This window comes from Falco cherrug, chromosome 10 (assembly GCF_023634085.1).
Source record: "Falco cherrug isolate bFalChe1 chromosome 10, bFalChe1.pri, whole genome shotgun sequence".
NCBI lineage: Eukaryota > Metazoa > Chordata > Aves > Falconiformes > Falconidae > Falco > Falco cherrug.
In genome coordinates, this window is record NC_073706.1 from 31,240,400 (window position 1) to 31,259,388 (window position 18,989).

Consider the following 18,989-nt stretch of genomic DNA (forward strand, 5'->3'; position numbering starts at 1 on the left):
ATAGTTGTCTGCAGGCTGACTTACAGTCCAGGCGTGAAAATTCTGGGGCAGTGGCTTCAGAATTCAAGATCAGAAATTTCTGTTTTGTGCCATTGATGCAAAATGACACCTTTTTAAAAGCCACTTTCAAATTTAATTCATTTAGATCAAACTACTAAGGCTAAAATTTTCAGTATAAAATCTGACATACTGTCCTGTCTTTAAGATTTAAAGGATGAGACCTTGGCAGTGACCTAGTGAATATTACAAGCATTCAGCCTGCAACAGTCAAAAGTCCTTTATTCACAGGTGTTTAAGTTGGGTTTGTAATCTTGAGAATATCATTGAAGTCTTCAGACTTCCAGATTTCAGGTAACAATATTTTTATGCTACTATTTAATAAAATTAAATATCTCAGTGCACCTAGTGGGAAGTCATTATGGAGAAAAATGGCAATGTCTCTTCACTTTTTTTTTTTTTTTTTTTCATTCTTTTGATAGAACCTTCCCTCAATAATGGTTCAGGCATAAAGCTGGGTTTTCTATCTCATTTAAAGGAAACAAACTTTTCTTAAGGCTGTGGAAACTTCCTGTGGCACAGTCCTGATGTGAAGGGGTAAGGGCTGTATTTATGTTGTGAGAATGAATCAGGAAGTGATTACGTTGAAACACTCCTGGTTTTGCTGGGTAGAGAGTCTAATTGTATTGCTCTTGGCTAAAGAACCAGGAACAACCTGGAAAGAAATCAGTGTGCTACTGCCAGGCGAAAATAAGCTATTTTTTCCCCCAAGCATTTTGTTCTGCTAAGAAGGGCTGGAACTGCACTGAATGTTCTCTGTGGTTCAACTGTAGGGTGACAGATTGACCTTTTTCTTGGTAAAATGTGAAGATAGTCCAACTGAGTAAACTGCTACACCGCTGCCCTGCTGCAAAAGAGGTAAGTATTTAAAAATGTGCATCAGATGCAGTATTGTTCTACTGTAGTTCCAGATGCTTCAAATGCAGAGCCCTGAGTAAATGCTCAAATTGAGCATTTTTTACTATTTAAATTGAGACCTCAATATCAATTTACACACCTCTTCAAATGATCCCAATGCAGTATAGCACGTAAGCTTAAATGTGCCAGAATATCACGCATGGAGGAAGTTTGCAGGCACACAGCATCACCAGTGCTTTGTGTGTGCTATAATGACTATGGTAGCAGAGGTGAAAGCTAAAGCAGACTGACAGTTGCTTTGTCTGCAGTAGGGTCAGAGCTATACTGCAGCTGCACCCACTCTCAGCTTTTGCTCGTGCCAAGTAGGATGAATCAGGCCCCATGTCCTCAGGAGGTGGGAAACTGGAGTAATAAAGCTTAATTACTCTCTTTATAATGGGAGACAAGAGTTCAAGCCATTTCTCCTGTTATCTCTGTGAACTTTCCAGCATCTAAAAATGATATTGCTCTCTGCTTACAATTTAATTTTTGGTGTGTACATGTATGTGCTTGTGAGAGAAACAGGGAAGGTCTTTGGAGAGTTCTGAAGTTGTGGTTTTTGTTTTTTTTTTTCAATTAAAATTTAGGACAGCATTTGGCTATCTGCTTTTTAATTTGATACAATGTCAGGATATGTATGATATACATTCAGTACACTATTCATAGTGCAATAGCATAGAAAACTTAATTTCAGTTTATTTTTCTAGCAAATCTGTGCAGGATCTTGTGTCTCCAGAAAGAAGCTGTAAACTGCGTTTGGAAAAATGCAGTGGCTCCATACATTTAAAAAACTTAGTTCCATTCTTAGTCTGTCCTCTCTACTTCTCTCTTTTGTGGGCATTTTTTGAGTGATCTATTCTCTTTGAGGGTTATAATTTATTTTTTACATAGAACTATTTTTCCTGCGGTCCCCCCAGTGTGTCTCAAGGAATGCTTTTGTGTCACTGCTCTTTCCATTTTCGATACATGATGCTTTTGACAATGACACTTGAGCTGAGATTTTCTCAGAATTGCTTACAAAGGTTACAAAGAAAACCACGCAGGGAGGTTGTCCCTCCATGTGTATTAGCTTTGTTTATGCTTGGTGTCACGTCACTCTACTAAGCATTTCATCTGTGCCCTCCATCAATGTGTGTTTGTATGTGGACACACACCCGTGTTGTTGTAAAAGTCTGCTTACTTGGAAGCCCGTATGAAGAACAGGTGAAGCCACCTTTAACACTTCCCATATGCCTCTACATTTATTACCTGCTTCATACTTTGAAGAAATGTCTTTGGCAAATATAATCACCTAGGCATTAAATAAATCGGGAAAGAAAACTGATAAGATGGAACACGCATAATATTTCACAAACATAACACAAGAATCATACATGCTTTCTGCAGGTATGTTAACCTTAGCTTTATTTGAACCTATATATAGCCCCCAATCATTCTTGCGCTGGAGTACAGCAGTGCTGCTTCCCAAATGCGGTCATTAAGTAATCTATAACTAGAAGTGAGCCTAGTTATGTTTTATACCTCAAAGAGCTTTAACAGTGGAAACAGCCCATTATCATCAGAGGTCTGTATACATCCCTGCAGCTTGTTAGGACAAGTTTTTCTACTTCAAGCAGATAAATGTGGTACAGATTAGCTAATTTACTACAGTTACACAAGAGAAGACATGTTAGGATTTCAGAGGTTCTTTTATGTCAGAAAGAGTCAAACTTTTTTCTAATGGACAGTAAAGTACTACTGATATTTGCCATAACACTATTCTCCCAACTTTTTTTCCTGGGTGCCTGTGAAGCTGTGGTGCTCAGAATGCTGTCACTATTACGCACCTGCGCAAGGGATAGACAAGTAGTGCACTGAGTGATGAGGCAATCAAAAGGTATCCCAGCTAATAGTAGTGTGACCCAGAGATTATTTAGCATGGCCTAAAGAATTCCATTAAGAACTTACTTTCTGCAGTGTCCTCAAGAAATATGAAGGTAGAAAGTTGAATAAACCTTGTATACAAGCATAAGATGATCATTTCACAACAGCTTAGGTCTGCAAATACAATGAAGGGAAATAAGGAGGTGTTGTAGGACTGTTTATCAAGTCTTCACATTTGGTTTTCTCAACTCTGAAGCTGTGCAACAGATTAACAGGAATTTTGACTACAATTGGCTGAGAAATGGTCTTCTGTTTGAATATTTGAGATTTCAAAGATACCTGTTTTACCTCTGCATAAAGATAATGTTTCTTGTCTATTCCACTGAAGTATTTGAAACCAGCAGAGGAAGGTCTTTCTCTCTGTCAACTTCTGTTTCTTAAAAATATCCCCTGAAGTGATGGCTTGAGCCTAAGTTCAGTATAAAAGTCCTAATATTTTTCTGAATATATATGTTTATATGCATTGATAGGCAAATGTTCCCAGCAGAATTTACTGCATGAGACTTAATGTTAGAATAGCAAATGGCTAGCAGATGGGATATGGAGTTAAGATGTGTTAAAGAAACTACTTCATGGACTAAGTCAGGAGATATTTGGCCTGTTATTAACCCATGGATGCTGGGTTTTTGACTAGCATGGGTTGCATATATGTGCAGTTCTCATTATGACTGCAAGTTAAGTCTGGTACATTAAAACTGATTTGACAAAAAAGAAAGGCGGGGAAGGGGGAAACAAAACAATCACTCAGAAAATGGCCAGCCACTGCTAATCTAATTTGATACTTGGTTTGTAGTCTCCTGGATCTAGTAATTACTTTTTTTTCCCCCTATGAGGCATCATGGCATTTCATTTAAACCATGTGTGTTTTCACAAGTGAGCATATACATATGATATTGATACAGGTAAGATAATGACTTGATTAGCATATGCCCTGTCATAATTTCACTCTGGTTATCACCAGCCATCTTTCCAGGCAGCTGTGAAATACAGGAAAGACTAGTTCCAGTAAGGTTATGCTTGATGGAAATTCCAACTGTATATTTAATAATCAAGGGTGCCCTGAAACAAAGGTGATACATCCTGAATACAGGAAAAGGATACTGTCCCATCCCTCTCCAATCTCAGTAGGACCAATGAGACTTCTACCAGTATTGCTCTCCAAAGCTGCACTATCACACTTTGGCCTGAATAGTGCAATCTGGAGTATTTCAAGTCTTCAAAACTTCTGAATCCAAGTCAGATATCTGGAGGGTTGAGGTGGTGGGGAAAGGTGGGGAGGGAAGAGAAAAGCAAAGACATAAGCACACAACCTTTATTGTCAGTTCATATCTGGCAAAATGTAGACAGAAGATGTATAATGTTGTTTTCACTGATTCAATTGTAGGAGTAAGTTTACAGCATTTAGTATTGATTTTTTTAAAATATACTTCTACATAGCCAATTGAATGTAATTTAAAGGTGGGAAATTGTGGTGAACTGTTACTGTTTTAGTTGTGCCACCTTCACGCTGTTTCTAATGCTTGCTTTCTGACCAACCTTAAATAACTTTGTTGGTGTTTCTTTTCTCCTGTCCACTGGAAATGGGTTGTCTTTGGCTTTTGCAGTGGTGAGAAGCAGGAAAGCAGGGGCACTTTTTTGTTTGGTTTGGGGGTGTGGGTGCAGTGATTTATACCTCTTTTATTGGTAATGGAGAACAGGAGTACCTGTCAGTGCTTTTTGAAAAGCACATCTATTTAAATTATTCTTTTCTGGAATAAATTGAAGAGAAATGCTATATTTTTCAGAAAATGGAAATTACCTAATTGGTTCTTGTCTCCTGATTTCAGGAGGAAGATTCAACTGTTTTCCTTGTTAGGGATAATCTCCAGTCTAATAATGGGTTTAGTTAAATGCAACTTTTGGGGAGGGGGACACTGGGGAGAGAAACTCCATTTCCCTTCAAGTTAGAGATGGCCCAAAATGCACAGTTTTGATCCTGTTTCAATTGTTTCAGATTTAGGATCTGGGTTTCATGGCATTGTTTGAGTCTGTTTAGAAACACATCAGGTGAGAGGTAGAATCTGAATTGCACAGCAAAGGCAGTCAGTGTGCCAAGTTACCACCAAGATTCCCGCCTGAATTTTTGTAACAGTGGCAGCTACAGAAAAGTACATTCTGCATGACAACTGATGGACTTTGAGAAACCATTGAGCATGTGCTTTGAAAATTTTATGAAGTGATGAAAATCCTTTAATAAAGCTAAATTGATTTATTCTCGCACTCCAGAAAACAGTGGAACATAGAAATCACATAGAAAACTGGATCTACTTGTATTTTCATGTCTATACAGTGAAGTCAGTTATCTTATTTTCTGGTTACATGATGGCAGCAGAAAAGGATTGTTAATCAGATACTTGACAAATACACAGAGAGCTTTCTTCCTTCCTCTGGAGGCTTTACTCTTATAATAGAGACCGACAAAGGGAAAGGAAAAGAGACCATTCAGTGAATAAGACAGCTATTTTTTGTGTATCAGACATGTATTTCCCATTTGTGAGGAAGTTCTGTTATCCCACAGTAATTTATATGAAGCAAATTTATTTAGCTAAGCCTGGTGTGATAACAGATTTAATATTATGGAATGTTTCCTTATTTCCATTTCTGATACATTTTCACATCCAGTTTGCTTGCTCTAATGTGAGGTATCATAGAGCATTATAGCAGGATGAAAACCTGTACCACTTATCCCTTAATTGGTTTTTAATGCAAAACACTGTACTCGCATAAAATACCTGTTTGTTTATACTTGGTGCCAGAGGCTAATTCATTGAATCTGGGATGTATAATTGCAAAAAAAATGGTGTCACTAAATTTTCACTCCTGTTAGCTGTTTCCCAGGTTCCTTTCATGGCCAGCAAGATTTTATTAATTCTAAATAAATAATTAAGAAGAGATAATTGACTTATTTTTGTGCAGTGATACCAGAATGATTCTTTTCTTCTGGAAAACATTGTCCTGTTTGTAATGCACTGCAAAATGTAGAGCCTGTATATAACCTTATGAATCATGGAGAACTCATTTGTGCCAGAGATTCACTGACAGTGACCCAGACTTTGCTCTCTCTAAATGAAGAGGAATAAATAGGTATGCTGTTTCAGCCTACGCACTAAGAAGGGGGAAAAGAAGAGATCTTTCTTCTGTTGTCTTGTCTTGTAATCATTTGTAATATTCTCTCAGTCCCTGTAAAAGCCACCTGGTTCTGTCCTCCATGGTATGTAATTCTTTTCACATGCTCTCTTCTGAAGATGGAGACTGATACCTGTGAAATTGGGCTCTTGTCAGCAAGATTTGCGCTCTCACTTGTTCCTCTTTTACATCTGAGATGATCAGAATTACTGTGAACAGTAGTAAGGTGAAAAGTTCTTGCTAGTTAATTATTTCCAAGGAATGAGCAATCTGTGGGACTTCCAATCCACTCATCTTTACTTTTACCAGGAAACCAGGCTGTGGTTGTTTCCACCCCTCATTCAGCATTTTGAAGAACCCTTCTGAACTCTTGTCTTTTTTTCAGGTCTTGGAATCCATTTGCTTTGGATTTTATATTTTGATGAGCCTGTTATAGCTCAGGCATTCTTTACACTTCAGCTGTTGTCCCTCATTCAAAAGTGACTTTACGGTAGTAAAGATAACTGCTCATTTCCTTTCTCCTTTGGTTATTTGGCCTTCAGGACTACTTTGATAAACTTAGATTTTTTTTGCCTTTCTCTGCTACATGTGTTACAGTAGCATCTGGCAACTCCAATCAAGATCAGAACGCTGTGCACAACAGTCAGTGCAAAAGCAAGAAAGTGTCACTTCATAGACCAAGTAGAGGAGAGAGACAGAGTCTAGCAGGAGGTGGCAAAACTTGTCAGAATATAAGTAGGAAAGCAAAGAATGGAGCCCAACTTTTTAAATTTCTACTCGAGGAGTCTATCCACTAGATCACTCTGCTGCTCTGAGTAAATTTATTATGGCTGGAGGACCACACAAGCTCTAAGTAATTCAGAAAATACAAGTCTGGGTGTGTACAGCAAATAGACTGCAAATATCTCGTGCTTCTGCTTGGCTCAGGGATCTCTCTCTGGCAACTGAGCAGTAGATACATAAACAGAATAAAATAGTATCAGCAGAAGGAGGGAAAGGGAAGAGAAATCAGAATTTTGAATTGCATTCAAAAGGCAGGAGTAAAACAATGTCTATTCCAATTAGATCAGAGCCTTAGATGCAATGTGTGGTTTGGGAGGGATGTATTGTGTAGAGAAGGGAAATGTCATAGGTATATGCATGCACATCCATACACACACAAAGAGTAATTGGTGTTATTGTATCCTAATCTGAAGTACAAGGAAGGGTCCATCTGGGCAAGCTAACACAGCAGGTCTGTGTTTATTAAATAGCCTTTTAAGAGGCGATTTGACTATCTAGGACTCCAATCTAGTATATACTGCCAGTTATACTTTTTCCAGTCAGACTTTTGAGGAAAGCAATTTAATATATATGAATGCTATCTGAATTCAATAACTGTGCAGATGAAAAGAGAAGGTGGTAAGAAATGCTTACTTTATGCAATCAGTAAGTACTAGGTATTAAACACTGTCGTAATACCCTGATTGAACAAAGACTTTATTTTCTGCCCAGACAGGAACGCTAACCGTCTAGTTTTGACTCTGTCAGGTGCATGGAAAGATAAAGAAAAATATCTGAGGGTGAAGAAAAACACAACTTGATCTACAAAAGGCAGGAAAATGACTCTAGGCTGCTGAACTTGCTAGCAAAATTTTGTAGTGACTGCAAGTGGAAAGTAGTGAAACATAGTGCTTGTATCTAAGGAGTGACAGAGGGTTGAATAAGAGATAACTGGAAAGGAAAAGGAAGAAATTGTAGTAAAGAGTAACTAAATGTTTGGGATTAAGCAGGAAATGGGATGCCAAAACATGAACCAAAGATGCATTGTACTGAATAATCTTCTATCGTTCTCTGATAAGGCAAATTTGATTTCCCTATATTTCCCATTTAACAAAAGTAATTCGGTGAAGATTATACACATAGTAATTTACTAGTAATTACTAGTGATATACTAGTTTATTACTAGAAAACAGTAGCTATTAGTCAAAGGGTAAATTAGGAAGTGGTAATGGCAAGGGTTATTTTTGAAAGCAGAGTTAGAAGTAGACTTCAGGTATTGGAGGAAAGGGAGGAGTAATTGAAATCTTAAGGTTGTGCATTTAGGGCCTGAGAACAAGAAAGTCTGCAACAATTTGTAGCTCATTTGATGGGGGAAAAAATTAGGAGAAGGACCTATGTATACTAGTTGATAACAAGATGACTATGCATTTGCCAGTAAGATGTGGCGATGAAGGCAGAAAGATTGGTTCTACACTGTATGAAGCAACATATTTCCGGTGGAGGTAAGGGTGTACTAATGTCACTGCGCAATTTACTGTGAGACTTCATTTGCTGTCAAGCATATTGTCAAGTCTTTCAGTAAAAAACGGATTTCACAGCATCAACAGATCTACCAGGCTGTTTAGGGCAGGAGGAGTGAAACGTAACAGAGTTTCATAAAATGAACCTAAAGAATTCTGTTTAAGTCTGGCCAAACAGAAGCTGAGGGCATGTTTCTGCTTTCTAGAAATGCACTGGAAGTTAAATTCTTATTTAAAAGGAAAGATGAAACCAAATGGGAATGAACAGGCTTTTAAGAAATGTAGATTAGAAATAAGAAATTTCTAACAACTGGAGCAGTGCAATTCTATCATAACCACTTAATAGAACACTTTTGAACCCACAATAAATTATCTTTAGTGTTTATTTTTAAGCAATTGAAGAGCAAGATCTGGTTGCTTCTGGTATCAGAAGAGTGGATTTGATGACATAAGTTTCAATTTTCAGTCCTCTGACTTACACAGAAGTTTATATGTACATAAACATTGGATTTGTTGGATGAGAAACTGCTTTCTTATTTGAATAAGACTACTTAAGGTATTTTTGCCAATTCATTCCAGTGTTTGTGACACTGTGTTGCTAGTTTTCATCTTTTTAACTTGTCTGTTGAAAGGCTAATGTTCCAATGTGAAAGTTGGAAAAGCCAGCACCAGGCTACCCTTTTCTTACTCGTTTTTTGACAGTTTTAGCTAGAGCTGCTGTGCAATAGATGTGACTGAGGGTCCCCAAATTTCTGTAGTCTCCTGAGTGATACTGATCTCATGACTCTGTAAAATGCTTGTTGCTTCCTTCATTAAGTAATCCAGGCTTTACTTAAATCAGTAGGGTTAGGACCCTAAATGAGTAAATAGTAAAAGGTGAAAGGCTAATGGTGCTGCTCATAATGCATGTCATAACTCCTTTGAAAAAGGCACAGAGAGCTGTACTGTTTGTTATTAAACTGCAAATTAAGGCAGATTTGGAGGAAAAAAAAAATGTTCAATGAGGCACTGGCACTATTTTCATGGACTCTCATGTTAGTCTCCAAATTAGTCCTTGCTTGTGATTGTGTCTGAGCAATTCGATGGTCTATGGCCCCAAATTATTTCCAATGTTGTTTTTCTCCTTCTCTCTTCCATTTCTATTTCTCCCTCCCTGCTAGGTGCTTACAAGGACTTCCGTCTTACAGCATATTGTTCTTATAAATCTATGAGGAATATTGTCCTCTGCAATTACGAGTGTAGCCTGAGCATCAGGAAGCGGTGAACTGGGATGAACTCTGGTTAATATCATGAGCACATTCTTTCCTGCTGATGGCCCTGTTGACTTTTTGGTCATATGATGCAGGAAACATGCCCAGCTGTTTATGGGAGTGAGAACTTTGTGTGTACCCAGTAACTAGCAATTGAAATCCATGCTGATGACAACATCCTTTCAAGATTATCAACGTACTTACAGTCACCAAGTCAGACTTAAAAGTCCTGGAAAGCTGTAAAAACGTGCTGAGTAGATCTGCCCTTGTGATGATCCATCAGGCTATGCTGTTCTGCTTACATTGGACTAAATACAGTCCAAAGTCATGGATTCTATCATTGTGCACAAAGCTAAGACCTCTCAGCTCTGGTAACTAATTTTTAAGAAAAACTGTAACTGCTTCATGGTTTTGCAAGATGAAGACTGTCATTTGGAAAGAGAACAAGAGTGGTGGGATCTTGCCTCCTCAGCACTGCTTTTGTCTGTGCATTGGAGAACAGCTTCTTATTTCAGGGGAGGGAATGGCTACTTCATCCAGCTATCAAAGAGCAATTTGCCTGAGGAATGAAGGGAATCTCCTTACTCACTGCAGAGCAAATGAACAAATATCTTTCACAAAGCTTGGTCAGTGGATTTTTTATTTTTGCTTCATTTATAGCTCTTCTGTCTTATCTCACATTGATATTCTGTAAATATAATTAAAAATGAACAGAGGCTTATAGAGGAGATAATTCATTGGATGGTCTTATAATTTTTTTCAGTGCAGAGCACTAAACTGCCTTATGGTTTGGCAGGTTTGGCTAAGTGAGAAATCTCAGGCCAGAGAACATCTAGGCCGGTGTAGCTGATGGATTGCATATGACTGCTGAAATGAACTTGCAGAGGGAAGCAGAGTTGTTTAGATATGATGATCAACATTGTTGCAAATGGGTTATCTCTGACCTTCAGTAACAGACTCTTACACATGGACAGAATTAAAAAAAGAGCAATATTAAAAAAAAAAAAACACAAAAAGGCAACAAGTGCTCCATCAGTTCCACTTGCAGAATTTGATGTTCACCTTCATTACTAGGTTTTTCCAGTGGTCAAATGGAGATTAAAAAAATATAAGCATGTCAGTAACTCATGCCACCACATTTGGGTGAAGCAATGTAGGAGCAGTAGATTTATATTGGCTGTCCCCCACTCCCACTTCAACATGAATGGACTCTCAAGCAGGGCCAGTGGGGAGAGCATTTTTTTCCCCCATCTACCACATTGTCTGAATTGTAAAGTAGCTAAAATTGCCTGCTTCTGTCTGGTGGTTTCCTCGAGCTGGATCAAAGTCCATCAAGTCTGATCTGAGTCTGTAACAGTTTAAGTCTGAATATACCAATATCACAGGGTTAACCAAGCTAATTGGTTTTGGAATTTTTAGTTGGTTTACTAGTTTATAATGACACTACTAATGCAATAGTATTTGTTGCAAATATGAATTAATAAATACTATACAAATATAAATTCAACAGAGGTATTTTGGTGATCATTGTGATTAATATTAGCATACTGTTTGTTCATCTTTGCCTGTATGCATGCCAGTCAGCAGCCTTATACTGTCATTAACTTGTTGATAGCAGGGTACATTTAGCATTTTCTTCTTTCTGTCAGCAAATTATATTCTTTGTTACTGCTGCCTTTACTTTCTGTGAATTCAATGGCTTTATGTGCTTCTTGAGACAGCTACTGTTTTAGCAATTTAATGTACCAGGGGCAAAGTAAAAATCCACAAAATCGGTTTGAACTAGTCATTTTGCCTTCTGACTATCCCTTCAGTTGACAGAGGCTGGAAAGGACCTGGCCCTACTTAAACTCTAATTTTGTAAAGAAAACTAATATATGATAAGTTTATCCTAGATTTTACCTAGGCTAATCAGCAAGCCAAACTGGTCTGTCATTTTTATATTGTGTCTTTCTTATGTTCTGTAGTCTGCCAGTAATTCTGGGATGGTATAATATTTCCAGACGTTTTTAGAGGGACAGCTTATAGTGAGGATTTCTCAGAAAAACATAAAGATCTGAGAAGAACATTGGTGCAGCACTTAACACTAAATGATTTATGTGGCCTTTTAAATAGGTGCAATGAAGCTGTAGTTAATTTACACATCATACCCTATATATTACAAGTGTTTATAGTTTTTTACTTTCCTTATAGACATTTCTATATTGGTGAATGCATAAGATTTCCAAAATGCAGTAGCTTGACTGCAGTGTTTAGTTCCAAGTTTCACAGGCTGGTCTTCATTTGACCTCCCTGCATAAACTGGATGGGTGTTTAACAAGGCACAAGCTGTTTGTTTTTAACATATTTTCTCTAGAGTAGCACTAGTTTTGAGGAGGCTGGTTGTTTGAGTAATTCCATTATCCCAGAGTGCAGATGCCAGACTGAATTTGATGGTACTGAAGTTTCAGTAAATGGCAAAGAGAGCCCATTGTTGGTTTCAGGTCAGGTGAAGAAGACTCATAGGTATCATCTATCAGAAAAGTAGCACTAGTGAGGTATCCCTGGTCAACAAAACAGTTAAGTTTTTACTATGGAAACATTAGCAAATAGAAGGCATGATTGGTGTTGGCTAACAGAGTTCTGTGTTCCACAGTACACTTCAGGATATCTGGCTGACTACAGTGTACCTTTCCTTAAGCTGTTTTGTTTTGAGAAATATTTCAGGGCTGTAATTTGCATTATATGTTACTGACTTCATTTGGGGAAATTGTTAGACTTCAGTAACTGTAATGACTGGGTAACCACTGAGGGAAATTAAAATAGCATTCTAAACTAAGCTGTTAACTTTTGTGAAAGCTAGGGACTAATGTACTTTTAGCAGTGTTTCCTAAAGATTTAAATGATTCATACTAAACTAACCTTTTGTCCTAGTGAAGTTGGCTTGCAGAGGCAATGCTACAGGCTTGGGAAAGCATGGCTGGAAAGCTGCTTGGTGGGAAAGGACCTGGGTGTGGGGATTGATGGGTGGCTGAACACAAGGCAGCAGTGTTCACAGGTGGCCAAGAAGGCCAACAGCACCCTGGCTTGTATCAGAAACAGTGTGGCCAGCAGGACAAGGGAAGTGATTGTCCCCCTGTACTCAGCAGGGGTGGGGATGCACCTCAAATCCTGTGTTCAGTTTTGGGCCTCTCACTTCAGGAGGAACGTAGAGGTGCTGGAGCATGTCAGAGAAGGGTGATGAAGCTGGTGAAGGGTCTGGAGCACAAGTCTTACGAGGAGCGGCTGAGGGAACTGGGGCTGTTCAATCTGAAGAGGAGGAGACTCAGGGGGATCTTATTGCTCTCTACAACTACCTGAAAGGAGGTTGTAGTCAGGTGGGGACAGGTCTTTTCTCCCAGAGAGCAAGTAGCAGGACAAGCGGGAATGTCCTCAAGTTGTGCCAGGGGAGGTTTAGATTGGATATTAGGAAAAACTTGTGTGCTGGAAAGGCGGTCAAGCATTGGAACAGGCTGCCCAGAGAGGTGGTGGAATCACCATCCCTGGAGGTGTTTAAAAAATGCATAGATGCGGTGCTTAGGGGCATGGTTTAGTGATGGACTTGGCAGTCCTGGGTTAACAGTTGGACTTCATGATCTCAAAGGACTTTTCCAACCTAAATGATTCTATGATTCTACTGGAAAAGAAGGACTTAAAATCAAGGGGAAAAGAGAACACAGAGCAAATAATCTGGCTAAGTTTTTAGCTTGCCACATCAGTTACAAATACCAGATATTCATAGACCTGTATTACCTTAGGAATGATCTACAAAGGAAGTGTGCTCACTTGAAAATCATGAGTCTGATTCTCAGCTACCTTAAAGCTATTCTGCATCTTCTAAGCTAAAAATTTTTCTAAACTCAGTGCAAATACGGTATCATACATCTACAAGGCTCTTTCATGCAATTAATATTATGTAAAGCAACTTGAGGATAAATAAGAGCTGTCTCTATGGCTCTTCACTAAATCATTTTACTGAGAGTTGAGTTTTACTGTCCATTGTATTGATGTAGAAACTGGCCCTGAGTATATTGGGTACCTATAAATAATTTTGAAAAGATGAATTAGAAAAAAATTAGAGATGATTTATATTCAAAGAGGGTGCTAAATCCATTCAAGAAGTTGTTTGTTGCCAATTAATTACCTACCGCTAATTAGAATAATAAATTTGGGTGCAGTTGTAAGAATTGGCATTGATTTTAACCATAGGCTTATCTGGAAGTTACATTAAATGCTATCATTAGGATTAGTAATAAATCTGTCATAATAGGTGAAAATGGATAAAAAGGCTAAGAAGCCTTGGAAACATAATTTGACTAGCAGAAGTCTTTACACTTTATAAATATAACCACTGAAATTATTCACATGAATTGATCAGCTCAGACTTCAACACAATGTTATAAAACATGAAACCTGCACTTAGTGAAACTCAGTGCTAAAATGGAGGTATAACTCTTTTTCATTATAACATTTGCAATTTAAAAAGAAGTGTATGTGCTGCCAGTAAAGTTGTAGTAGGGAGCTCCAAGCTGGAAGTTTTAAACAAATGATCTAGTTATTAATTCTTCACTTCTGTATTCATGTAGCACCAATGTGAGATAGAGCAACCCTTTAGATGTCAATCCATCTTGTCTATCCTAAAGATCTTGTGATTCACTAGTTAACAAACTACTTAATAGATGACAGAAAATAGCAAAATAGAAGGGAAATGCTAGTAACAGAACTCTGAATATAATATGCCTCTCTTTAGAAAATTTAAATAGGTTTATTTATTTTGAGCCTTTCTCCAGGATGAAATTTGCCTGCTATGTGTTACATACTGCAGAAATGTCTGTATGAAACAAGGTCTGAGTATCTTTTGAAGCAATATACTTTAACGTGCTGTTGCTCCAAGTTGGTGTCAGCTGATGACATCAAATGATTTTTTCAAAATAAGACAATTTCTTAAAGACTCTGGGTTTTTTTTTTTTTTTTTTGGCAAGCACGCTAGAATTCAGAGTATTCAAATTGCTAGTTACTCAAGTTCAGTTGAGTGCTCTTGAAAACTTCATCAAATATTTTACAACCTCAATTAAAATAGAATCACTTTGAGGAAATGCTGGAGACTTTCACTTGAATTTTTATTTTGCACTGAATTATTTTTACTACTATTATTACATGAAATGCTGCTTTTATAGTGTAGAGTCTAGATAAATTGCTTTTTTGTCAATATGCCATGACATACTAAATTCAGAAATTCAAACTGATGGGGAACTACTATCTATATACTTCAGCTTCTATGCCAGTTACCCATCTACTGTTGCTCAGCTAAACAGAACTGGGGAAATCATACCAATAAGGTTCCTTATGCTCGAACCAATCTTGCTTAATGTATTTATTGCCCTGAAAAACAGTTATAATAGCAGGACAGCAGCACTTCTTGCTGATGCAAAACTGCTCAGGTTGATTTAAAATAAAGTGCAAACAAAAAACGTCTCTCAGTACTGAATCACCAAAATGTAAAATGCCAGAAGAAATTATGTGTTAAAGAACATAAAGTAGTGCATGTGAGGAGGGGAATGGAACTGAAGAACAGTCTCTTTTGTCATACATATAGAATAGCAAACTCTGAATTATGCATTATCACTCATTGAAAAAATTCTGAAATCAAAATAAATAATTTTCTAAAAGTGAAAATGAAACGGCTCTCTGCAAAACACTAAAAGAGAAAATAATTTTTGGGAATTCTTAGAAAATAGGGACAGTGCAAAAAATGTAATTCAAATGTATAAATCCGTCATTTACCTGAATCTTGGATATTGTGTGCTTATTCTTGCCATCACTTCTTAGGACATAGGAAAACAGTAAAAGGCTCTTTTAAAAGGTGGGGAGAGTAAGTGGGTAATCAGAGGAGTGGAATCACTTCCATATGGTGACAAACTAGACAGACTGAGTTTCTGTAGCTTGGAAATGAGAAAACAGAGAGAAGAGAGGGTAGAGCAAATAAAGTAATGAATTACATGAAGGTGGTGAATGTGGAACTATTGTTTCAGTATGTCTTCACATATACAAATTAAAGAGTTTGTGTTAATATTTCCAGGTAGCAAGTTTAAAACAAACACTAAGAAATGCTTTTTCACACAAAAAATAATCAAACAGTGTAGAGGCATTGTCACTGTATGTTAGAAAGGCCAAAAGTTTAACTGAGTTCAAAAAGGGATTAATGGCTAATTTTGTTTCATGAATTGTGAAAACATCCTGTTCAGACACAACTTCTGGCTTAGGAAATTCTTAAGCCACTAATTGCCAGAAGATGGGAAGGTGGAGTTGCTTGTCTGGCTCTGCCTCTTAACATATTTCCTTATGCATCTCCTAATGGCCTTGTTGGAGCAGGATAATGGGCTAGACAGATTTTATTTTATTTTTTTTTTTTTGGTCTGACCCATTAAGGTGCTCTTTATTTTGTAGGCATAGTTTTTTGTCAGTAATGGGGAGACAAAATGGAAATTTTCAACTTGTTTTTTGGAGTTGGGTAAATGCTGTCTGGAATATGATTCATAATAGCTAATTATCATGATCACACTTTGTGCTTTCCTTATTTTAATATAAAAAAAAATTGTCTACAAATTAATCTCCTGATGCTTGGGAAGATCTTCTCTAAATACAGGGGGATGTGGACAAAGAGAAATCATTTATGTATTTCACTTGAGTGATCATGATTTATGTGTATTCTAAAGAACAATGTGTCAGAAAAACTGATATAGTGAGCAGGGGAATTTTCCTTCTGTCTGAAAAGGGGTTAATGTTGTTATTTTTGTCTTGTTGTAATTTAAGGAATACTAAGTTTCATGACAAAACATCCTAGATTCTACAGCTGTACTTCTGACAATTAGAAGGAACAGAGGCAAACAAGGAGAGTTTTTTAACATCTGTACTTTTTTTTTTTTTTTTTTTTTTTTTACAACTCTATCATACTTTCTTCTCAAAGTGAAGGTTGGCTTTTGGGATTAAAGAAAATGTGAATGATTTTTTTGTGTTTTCTGACTAACTTTCTAGTCTAGGGTTTTTCCATTTGAATTTATAATGCAGGAGTTTTTGTATTTACTAAACAGAGATTTAATCAATTATCATAGTGCACTTTAGAAATGAAAAATACATTACTCTGTGTCAAATGAGTTTATCTTGTACTGCATGCAAACTATGCAAATTGTTATAAGTCATGATCTCAAACTTCTACAGTTGTTATTTTTGTTTATTAGGAAACCTTGCTTCAGATCCAAAAAGGCAATAAGGAGACTACACATAGCAAGAAGAAAGCAAACTACAATCGATCATGAAATGCAATTACACAATATTCAAAGCTGAGTGAAATAAAGACCTTAAATAGCAGTAGCCTTTAAAGTTTAAAATTAAAAGCAGTTTCATCATATATGGTGAAAAGGGGGATTGAATCAATGAAACTGACCTCTTGTATCTTGTTTGCTATGAAATTATAGTCGAGGTGAGGCTACTTTTCCTATGTATGTTAATAAATTTTGGTCATTTGTGGAATATTACTTCAGTGGTCTGGAAGGAGATTTCTTGAGTTCAGGTGGTGCTCAGTGTATAAATGGAAGTGCAAGAATTAAAAAGACCTTCCACCTGGTCATTCTTAGCTTGGCTAATGTAATTGCAGTTTTTGTTCTAACAGTAAGGTTTTATATAAACAGCACAGAGCATTACTGCTGTGATACTGAGTTGCAATAAATCAGGCTGGATTAAAAGAATGGGGGCTATAATACAAACTTTCTTCTTGTCCTTTCTGGTATAATATCATATAAAACTGCAGCATGTATCTAGAAGGTAGACAACAATCCACTATACTGTCAGACTAGCTGTAGGATGCCAATAAAAGTTTGGGAAAAAAAAGCCCAACCTCTCTTGCTTTCACTGAATTTGTTTTCTTCTTTACCTTTTGTCTTCATTTCTTTGGAATCCTTTAGTATGAATCCATCTTTCACTAGAGGAAGAGATACTAAAATGTTGAAGTATTTCATGTTTAGAAGACTTGCCAAAAATGAAGACTGAGTCTTCAGCTGATGAAAACTGTCAGAAAAAATTACTTTATTTGTTGTAGATCAGAAATCTGAAATTCTTGCTGAGTACACTTTTGGAAGTGTATTTTGTATGCAAATATTACATTCATTGCCCATGCTTGTATTTGTAAATTCTGTGGAAACTGTTTTAGACATGTGAAAATTAAAATCTCCCATGCTGTGGAAACTTGCAGTAATTCTTTGAACTCTTGGCCTCCTGCTTTGCTTTATTACCAGTGAATGAAGTTGCCCTGAGAGGGGATGTAATGGGCCTAGTGGGGGGCAATATTGGTAAGGTCAGTCAGTCCTTTATTGTTGCAACCATGGTTAATTTCAGCAACTACCACTGAGAATCTTTTAAGCTTTTGCATGAAGATAAGGAAAATGTAAGTAATCTGAAAATACATTACAGCTTTCTTTTTAACTGTAACTTGTCTTTTTCCCTTAGCTCTATGTAACTGTCCCTGAAATTTATAGATATACTTATCTTGAATATCATTAGTAGATCTATAATGGTTTATAAATGTATTTATAAAATCATAGAATCATTTTGGTTGCAAAAGACCTTTGAGATCAAGTCCAACCAGTAACCCATGACTGCCAAATCCCCCAATAACCATATCCCTAAGCACTGCATGTACTATTTACTTATCTCAAATCTCTGCTGTTTGTTCACAAATAACTTTATAGCAGGCTATGTGGTATAAAGGTAATTAAAAAACCAAAATCTGTTTGGAATAGAAAGCAAAGCATATTGCTGTGTTACTACAAGAAAACTGTTTGGTTAGTTGCCTTTTGTCAGTCAAGTGTAACCTGATAGGTGGATGCAGCTGTGTCATATTGCTGGTGTTTATTCTAAGGTTGTTTTGCTTTATCTCATTCCTTTCCTTTCTCTGCCTTCTAGCATGCACTTAATTCAGGTGGACTCTGTTCAGCGATGGATGGAAGATTTGAAGTTGATGACAGACTGTGAATGTATGTGTATTCTCCAGTCCAAGCCGATCAGCATTGAAAAAGATGAACAAAATGAACTTATCCTTTCCTCACAATACAGCAGATGTGATAACTTGCAGCTGCTGTTAAAAAGAGCTTGGATCATAAGCACAGAGTTGACCAGGATTGCTCAAAAGCTGGAGAAGAACAGATGGCAGAAAGTCCACAGCATGACAGTAAGAGTCAACTGCCATGTGCGTTCAATGGTAAATGAATACAATACGTTCACCAGGAATCCTTCAGAAGAGATGCACCAGGTAGGAGGCCTTACCTGATGTCATGTTTGTCTTGTTTAATTTTTTTACTGTAATGATCAAAACTTACTTTAAACAGTCTGTAAGAAATCCTTA

General features: G+C 37.1%; 1 protein-coding gene across 7 annotated transcripts in view; it reads left to right on the top strand.

Annotated features, from left to right (window-relative positions):
• The window catches only part of INSC (INSC spindle orientation adaptor protein), a 138,385-nt gene that overhangs the window by 57,222 nt on the left and 62,174 nt on the right, over positions 1–18,989 (top strand). For 6 of the 7 annotated variants that reach the window (XM_055722840.1, XM_027810522.2, XM_027810523.2 and 3 more), the window contains one exon: positions 18,551–18,896. In XM_055722840.1, coding sequence (XP_055578815.1) covers positions 18,551–18,896 — 346 coding nt within the window. Of the gene's footprint in view, positions 1–830; positions 916–18,550; positions 18,897–18,989 lie in introns of all 7 variants that reach the window. The other variant, XM_055722842.1, reaches the window with a different exon arrangement.